At 44.0% G+C, this 8588-nt stretch overlaps 2 protein-coding genes across 3 annotated transcripts; one reads left to right on the plus strand and one right to left on the minus strand.

The window, feature by feature from the left end:
• Nucleotides 1-84: 84 nt before the first annotated feature.
• Nucleotides 85-384, minus strand: LOC135387743 (cysteine-rich PDZ-binding protein-like). The gene has a single exon (XM_064616841.1). The coding sequence runs from the start codon at nucleotides 382-384 to the stop codon at nucleotides 85-87; it is 300 nt and encodes a 99-aa protein (XP_064472911.1).
• Nucleotides 385-712: 328 nt separating this feature from the next.
• On the plus strand, nucleotides 713-4949 carry LOC135388170 (chromatin assembly factor 1 subunit B-like). Of its 2 annotated transcripts, none has more exons than XM_064617550.1 (14): nucleotides 713-820; nucleotides 894-1018; nucleotides 1080-1185; nucleotides 1258-1284; nucleotides 1538-1640; nucleotides 1810-1913; nucleotides 1975-2071; nucleotides 2240-2327; nucleotides 2393-2559; nucleotides 2635-2726; nucleotides 2793-2838; nucleotides 3661-3786; nucleotides 3852-3977; nucleotides 4469-4949. In XM_064617550.1, the coding sequence occupies exons 2-14, from the start codon at nucleotides 896-898 to the stop codon at nucleotides 4758-4760; spliced, it is 1497 nt and encodes a 498-aa protein (XP_064473620.1). In that variant the 5' UTR covers nucleotides 713-820; nucleotides 894-895; the 3' UTR covers nucleotides 4761-4949. The 2 variants fall into 2 exon arrangements, with proteins under 2 accessions (XP_064473620.1, XP_064473621.1); XM_064617551.1 differs by having other exon boundaries at nucleotides 2635-2720.
• Nucleotides 4950-8588: the final 3639 nt, after the last annotated feature.

An 8588-nucleotide genomic window follows, 5' to 3' on the forward strand; every position in this document is an offset into this window, starting at 1 on the left:
TTATTGAAGGATATATTTACACGTACACAGTCATTGAGGGAGGAGGACGACTACTCCCTTGCAAAACATTTTTGCGAGCAACGTTCACGTTGATGATTGCCGGTAATTCTTAGTTTCCAGAATCTTCTTGCCACACATGGCACATATTCCCTTTTTGTAGGCGCATCCTTGACAGTAATGAGATCCCACTTGATGCACTTTCTGCCTGCATATTCGGCACTGAGGGAAGTTTCCGAATGGTGTGAACCTCGCTTTCTTGGCCGTGAGCGCTTTGTTTTCGTTGATCATTCGCCCACCGCCCTCGGTCGTGTTCCTCGCACCAGCCTTCCATGGATCGGGGGTGATCACTTTGCCCAGTTTCTTCTCGCACTTTTCACACACCATTTTCGGCTTATGTGGGGCTTAAGTATGGGGAATCCAGTCGACGTTTGCTGCCTTCTGCACAGCCCTGGCTAGAACACCGCAGGATCAATTAAACACATAATAAAAGGGTAGAAATACAGTACGTCTCAGCGAACGAAAACACCGATGGCAGCAGATGATGGGTTATGCACACGGCACTAGTAGTCACAGCTAACAGCACCAGACAGACGATATACGCACTTTCAAGGGGTACTTCTGGAATATATTACATAGGATAGTAATTAAAAAAGAAGGGAAAAAGGACGAAGATATATAATCACGGGTGTACAGAACAATCGCAGCGCTCCTCTGCTACGGTAACAATTAATTGCATGTCTTCACCACCAGGTGGATAACGTCATTTGGCGCGCAGTTTCTTGTCTGTGAACTGAGGAACTGCGAAAACTGTAAATACAAAGTAAGTTTTCTCCCATTCCTACCAACGCGAGCTTTGTCTCATCTATGTCGTATGACTAATTTCATACAAACAGGCATGAAGTGCAGTATCCCAGAAATATCGTGGCACAACAGAGATCCCATACTGAGCTTAGATTTTCAGCCTTCGAAAGAGAAACGCAGACGCCTTGCGACATGCGGAACTGATACTCATGTCATGGTAAGCGCCAAATAATGTTACAGCGTATTTGCATCCTCAATGACGGTGATTTTTCTCGTAGATATGGCTCGTTTTACCGCATGCGAACGGGAGCATCAGCTTAGAGTTTCGTGCTGATTTGACACGGCATACGAAGTCCGTCAACGTTGTCCGGTTTTCGAACACAGGTCAGCATTTCAACGATGCTGCGATAAGATAGCGTTAAGTTTTGTATGTTTCTCAATGGAGTTGCATTTCAGGTGAACTGCTGGCCTCAGGAGATGATGGTAAGCTGCTCGTACGAGATATGAACCACACACACACACAAAAAAAGTAAAAGCTAGAGTAGTCTATAAAAAAGAAAACAAAGAAACTGAAATATACCAGACACCGTGACCAAGCTTCATGCAGGTGGTGGGAGGACATGCCTTTGCCCCACTTTCCCCCTCCCCCTGCATTGCGCACAACGTTAACGATGTCATGAATTGTGTACTCCATTCATAATAATTACCCTCATCTTTCATTTATATTTCTCCTCAGAGGCAAACATAATCTTGTGGAAGCAGGCAGAGAAAAGGTCCGACGATATTTTCGACGACTCTGTTGAAAACAAGGAGAACTGGGTGGCACATAAAGTTTTAAGGTACACTCATTTGTATCTGGGGTAGCGCTGTCACGAGTGCTATGACTTTTTAAAGATTTCCTTGTAGACACATTGTTATTCTGGTACAGTGGGGGGTCTCAGTTTTATGTGACATTTGTACTACTAAGTTATCCGCTTCTCTAAAGAATCGCAAAAAATCCCACTTCAGGGGTCACATAGACGACATCTGTGACGTCTGCTGGTCGCCTAGCGATTGCTTTTTGGCTTCGGGTTCGATCGACAACACCTGCATTATCTGGGATGTCGGCAGAGGTTCGTTTTGCCTTCTGCACCTTGCTGCAGCATTTTATTGATCAAGCGAATCTCGTTCCAGGTAAAAATGTGGGAATCCTCAAGGAGAACAAGGGCTTTGTGCAAGGTGTCAGTTGGGATCCACAGGATGTTTACTTGACGACATTGAGTTCAGATAGGTACTCGGAACTTCCGATTGGCAGCGTAAAGAACTCACTTGGACTCGATCCCCCTATTTCTTCGCATACGAACGTGCAATACCCTGTCTATTCTGAAATCGGCGTTAACCCTCCTCGTAACAATTTCTCGCGAGCGCTGACGCATCTTAATCGTCACATTCCTTCCAGGTCCTTGCGTGTATTTAGTACGAGGACCAAGAAAGTGGTACATAATGTTCAGAAGGCTACTATACCACAAGCAAAAGCCAACAAAGAAGTGAGTGTGTCCCATTCTTTTGCTTCGAAAAATTTTTTTGTTTCACGCATTTACGAAATCTGCAGGTCAAACCCAGCAGAATATTCTACGACGACACCCTGAAGTCGTTCTGCCGGCGGTTGGCGTTCTCTCCCGACGGGGAGCTCCTGGTCGCGCCGTCCGGCATCATCGAGCAGGACGAAGGAAAGATCAGTAACAGCGTTTACGTGTTTTCGAGGAGCCGTCTAAATGAGTAAGCTTTTAATTTTTATTTTTTTAAATTGTACCGCGTATTAAAGAATTTCTCTCCACATTGTTGCCTGTTCAGGCCAGTTTATTACCTGCCCACTGGAAGCACCCCCAGTATAGCTGTTCGGTTCTGCCCCCTCTTCTTCAAGCTCCGTAGCCCTCAAGGTAACGGTGAGGTCGCTCTCGTGTACGAGCCATCCTCTTTAAAAAAAATGTTTATCATAAATATGATTGTAGGTGACAAGGATGAAGACGGCACCGATCTTCCGCAATCCCTTTGGAGGTGTGTACCCAGTTAAACACTCTAAGCGATACCTTTGTCGATTTTTTTGTGTGTCTCCCACTGAGCTCTGTCTCCTTATAATGTCACCCTTGTGTTTTCACGTTTTACGTTTCTGAAAACTGGGGGGATGGGGGTGGAGGAGGGGTCTGGCTTAATTTCGGGAGCTGTAATGTACCACATCTGTGTGTGTACCACGGTGTGCTCAGTGTGTTAGGGTATTTACTATCCAGCGTTTTCCAGTGCGGGTGGCCGAATTTGCACATTTGAGAGTTTCGTTTGAAGGGTTTTTCTGGTTTTACGCTAATTGGAGATGCTACAAATGCAGGGTAAAAACAGGTTTTCGTGTGCTTTACCTAAAAACACAAGGCTGTGGTCATAATCGACTTGGAATTATTCCACACCACTCACAGTAGCCGACCGATTTTTCGGACGCTGATTATTCGGACTTGTTCGATGCTTCGGACTCCCACGCGGAACGGTGGCCTCCAATTGACCTTTGAACATCATGATACGCAGGCGCCAGACACGACAGGGCACAATTACAGACTTCTTTGGTGCCGCTGTGGCGAAATAAAGTTAAATTTAGTGATCGTCAGGTTTTTTTTGACTACTGCTGTATTATTCCGACTTTTTTCCGGTCACCGTCAAGTCCGGAAAATCGGTCTGCTACTGTACGTGGGATTTTATGCAATCTGACACGCACACGATGAATCTTGCAGTGTGAGAGTCACTTTGTACTTCAATTTGTTGATCATTTCAACTCCTCCCGTGCGTAGTAATGTGTAGGGAAACTCACCAGTGCATTCCCACTCGCGTTTTCAGGCTTCCTTACAGAATGGTGTTCGCAGTTGCGACACAGGACGCGGTGCTGCTGTACGACACGCAGCAGTCAGCTCCCTTTGGTCACATCTCCAACATCCACTACGCCAGGCTTAGTGACCTCACCTGGTAAAGCGTCTTTTTTTAATCGTTCCTAAACCGTTTGTACTCACTTTGCCCGCCTTTGACGACAGGTCCCCGGACGGACAGATCCTGATTGCCTCTTCGACGGACGGGTTCTGCTCCATCATCACTTTCGCCAAAGATGAGATTGGAGAGGTGTACGAGGGAGACTTGCCCCACCTGAGTGCTAACAAGAGGTCGGTTGATTTTTTAAGACTAAATTTGATTTTACGTTTGAGTAAGCAAGGGGTTATGCCTCACTTTTTGTAATCTTTGTTTTCACCATGCGTTGTGAGGGTAGCAAATTTATGGATAAGGTTACTGCTCAGGTTATGAGGTTAATGCAAAAAAGTTGAAACTGTGTTAGTAGGTCACCGTACCCGTGTTTTATATAATGACACTGGACTGACAGGTCGTAGTTACTGCTGCGCCAATAAAACACGAATCATCATCAATATTTGCCTCCTGTGGATCCCATTCGTTACTGCCAAAGATGGCCCTGTTTTCATTGCGTTTCTCTTCTAAACCGTAGCGCTGTGTGGACTAATTTTGTTTGAACTGTACTAATTGAGACGCTGACTTTCATTTGAGAGCAAGTTGTTCTTGCATTTTAGTGCCCCTTTAATACCTCTTTCAGCTGTGTTGAAGTAGTTGCGCTAATCCGAGTCCTCTTCGTCCCCGTACACAGCCCGACACTGCAAATCGAACCCACGACATCTCCAACAGCGGAGTCCAACACACCTGAAAGACAGCAAGAAGATGTAGCTGTCGACATGCAACCGTTGGACGAAATAGATAAACGAAGTCCAGACCAATCTGAGAAAATGGACCACGATGGAGCAGCCAGCTGTCCCATGGAAGATGGGGATGATCAGAAAACCAAGCGTAACGAAATGAGCCAAAATGAAACAAAACCGAACATTTGCCAGAAGCCACCAAGGAGAGTGCAGCTCATCACACTATCTTCAAAGTGCACCTGACGTTTGTCTCTTCACATGTTGTTGTGAACAGAATGTGCTGTGATTGGTCTGATCGCCGGTACGAGTACTTCAGGTCCACAGGTCGCCCTTAGTGTGTGGCTGTGGTGGAAAGCCCTTGTAAAGTATTCATTGCCTATTGTTGACTATCGTTAAATCATGTATACAAATATACTAAGACACTGAACTTTATATTTCTGTGTGGTCCGCAGCACTATGTTGTCGGTTGTAGAAGTTTTTGGTAATGGAAAACCACCTGTGCATAGCCGCCGAGGATTTATGTAAAAATTTAGATAATATTAAGGATTTACATAATTTAAATTTGGAGTTTTTCTGTCAGTCCCCTAAAGCAACTGCCTCTCGGTCGGTCGCAAGTCTGTGAAGCATGTCAATTTAAATCTTGTTATATATTCACTCAATGCTAGGCACACAAATCACTATAGCAATGTACCCCCCTCGTCACCCAGATTAAAAATGGACTGATTCCAGAATGTGTACTAACCAGACTTTTACACAGCTGAAATAACATACTCAAGTTACTCTATCATAAAAACTTTCACGAGCAACTCTGTATCTTAGGTACCTTCAAAAGTCAGTATCGACCACCTCGCTTAAATACATTGCTGCTGGAATACTTTGATTTTTATGGGAGACAGAAAGCTAGAGAAAAAGATGAACTTTTTTGTGTTTTGACTGAGTGCTATATACCACTTACATATGCACATGTTTCATCTGAGATATTCCCGTTCTGAGGTACCCTTGTCCTTCTGTGGAAAGGGAAAGCCTGCAGAGGTTTACGGTGCCTCAGGACAACTGGATACATGGGACTGTGTGTTGGCCTAATGGCCATGTTTGGTGAATGCTCAGGGTCTGAACAAGCCAGGGCAGAGGACTGCTGTTTCATTGAGCCCCAGTGAGCGAGAACAGCTACAAATGTTAAAGAGGCTGGGACACTTTCATAGTTGTGGTTCATTACATCGTGGACGCATTGTATACGCCAGAATACTAAGGAAAAAAAATTACGTGTCGTACTCAGCGAGATACAAACCATCGAACACACTCCCGAGCAAAGCGCGGACGACACAGTTGTGTCCATTCCCACCCATTGGCAGCCGTAAGCACGTGACTTCTCGTGCGCTGCCTCACTGGTGGCGGCGAGGACTGTGATGTCAGAGCCGCATGAGTTTCGGAAGTCGCGGTGCCCATTTCCTCCGCTTCTATTACCCTCTTCACTGTGAAACCTTCAATGCAGGTTCACATCGGCGCAAGGAACCGTCTTTTACGTTTATCTGGGATGACCTGTCGTAACCCCTTTAATAATTGAACGGGACAAGTTATCGCTTCTAGTTGTCTGACGTAAAGCCACGAATTATCACTATCTTCCAACTCCTCTGAACAGTGTAACCGGGTAACACTGCGAGCGTCATTGTCGGGCGAGATGTCCCTGGAGTAGAGCGGGAGGAGAGCATGCACCACGAAAATGTCGCGGAAAAAATCGAGTGTAGAGCGAGTCACGTTCTTATCTTAAGTTTTGTGTACTTGTTCGAAGGTGCATTTCACAAAATATAACTTCATAGTATATTGGAAGAGTGTTACGTTTATGAGTGTGTATAGTGTTCCACAGATTTAATCTTTCGCCTGCCACTCAGTAACTTAACTGTAGTGCTTCTTTGGGTATCTTGTAAAGCCTGGTAGTAATGTGCTAAAGGCATGCAATTTAGGTTTTCAGTTGCTTTCTTGACACTACTCTATTCACTGAATGGTGAATCCTAGTGAAAACCAAACTGATCACTCGTGAACGTACTCCCGCAACTATATGTTTCATGACGCGCGTCGTGTTCGCGACAGCGCGTGCTGTTAGCGCGGTTCAATGCTGACGTATCCTCCACCAGGGTGATGAAACAAAAGGGACAAAATAAATAATCGGTTTGGTTGAAGTGGACCATGGAACAGGGTGTGTAACTATGAACACAGTTTTTATAAAATAATGAAGTTTCTTTTTAAATTACAGTAAATGGCGATATGATCTTGGGGAAGTTGTACACCTTATGTGGCCTCACTAGCGACATCCTGGGACGTTTAAGTTTTATTTTTATTTATTTTATTTTACCGATACTACTAGCCTTCACCAGGCCTAAGTAGGAGTGAGAACACAAAACAATACACAGAAATAAGCGCACACAAATTCAATCGATAAAGGATGATACATTGTGATAGAAGGATTTCACTGTAGGGGAGTCAACTACAGCATGTGACAGTTCATTCCACTCTGTAGTTGTCCGGCGGGGAAAGGAATATTTAAAACAGTCACTTTTTGCTGGGAAAGGTTTAAATTGCCAGGAATGTGTCTCCCTCTCGCTCTGAAAGGTCGCAGGTAAGCCGACTTTTCTATCTCTAACTTTTAGTGTGCAGCAAGATACAAAAGCTTCAGACGATTTTTCTTTCAGCTAATTTGCGGTAACTCCAACTCAGCTCTTTGATACAGTCTAGTGACTGTTCGTTTGTAACAATTTTAAATAAATCTAAGGGCCCTCTTCTGATTAGCTTCTAGTTTGGCTATATTAAGTTGGTCGCAATCACAGCATCTGTTTCTTTCCTTGCGCTGACGCCGTTGTCAATTTTAGGAAAAGAATCGAGCAGATTTTGCGCGAGGAAACGGCCCTGGAAATAAAAGCAGATCTAGCGGTCATTCTTGTGACTTCCCCAGCAGTGCGCTTCCCCATTGCTCTTAAATGAGACGGAAAATCGTAACTGCTTCATTCATTGATGCGTACTGCGTGAACACTGCACTGATAAAAAAAAAGATGCGCACATGTTATGATACATTAGAGGCTTGCTATAACGAAGTCGAGAAAAGTGCGTGAAACTTCACTACATCATAAAATTCGTTATATTGTGCATGTTCAATAAAACGAATTCCGTTCCCAATAGCTTGACTTCCGTAGCAGACGTTATTCAGAAATGCAAAAGAAGGAACCGGCCAAATGTTCGAAACAATAGGGAGGTTCGAAACAGGATACCCAACTGTTTGGGAGCGCCAAAGATAAAAGATTGTTGGATTTGTGTTATGTGATATTATGTGCGTTTCGTTTACTTTTCCGTGCACTCTATCAACTTCGGAGGGCGACGTGACTTCATTTTTGGGGCGTGTTTGGGTACCCACGCTATTTTCCAAGAGCAGCCTGCGCTCCCAAAACCCAAGGCGCTGATTTGGTTCTGTCCATTTCATTTGGGATCCGTGGCGCTTGGGCACTGATGAAAGCTCTAAGCTACTGCACATCATCATTATGTTACCATGAATGACGGAGATCTGCAAGTGCTCATGTACTATTTTAAGTACATTTCTTAGTATTTGTACTTGACTTGAAGTACACTTCAGTTTGTGTACTTTGTACTGCACTTTAACTACTCTTCTTCAGTACTTTCCTTTCAAGTACCCAATATACATGCAAATGCAAAACTTGAAAAATATCGGCGAATAATTTCTCAAATGGTGCTTATTTCGTTCAAAGACCAGCACGAGAACGCTGCGCACTATGCAGGTGGATAAGTTGAGAAATAATAATAGTTTGCGCTGCTCAAATTATCATTTATTTCGGTTCATATTAATGAGTCAGATGTATATCAATGTTTTCTAACTGGCACTTGGCAAACATGTTCTTTAAAAACTTCTTAAAGATAACAGTCGAGACATAACTACCTCAGCTTTTATCACCACCAAGTGTTGAAACGAAACGCGATAATATCAAAATTTGTGATGTAATGAGTACTTTAAAGTACTTTGCCAAGGACTTCGTACTTCACTTTGAGTACATTAGTAGTACGGTACTT

Source organism: Ornithodoros turicata, chromosome 3 (assembly GCF_037126465.1).
Source record: "Ornithodoros turicata isolate Travis chromosome 3, ASM3712646v1, whole genome shotgun sequence".
NCBI lineage: Eukaryota > Metazoa > Arthropoda > Arachnida > Ixodida > Argasidae > Ornithodoros > Ornithodoros turicata.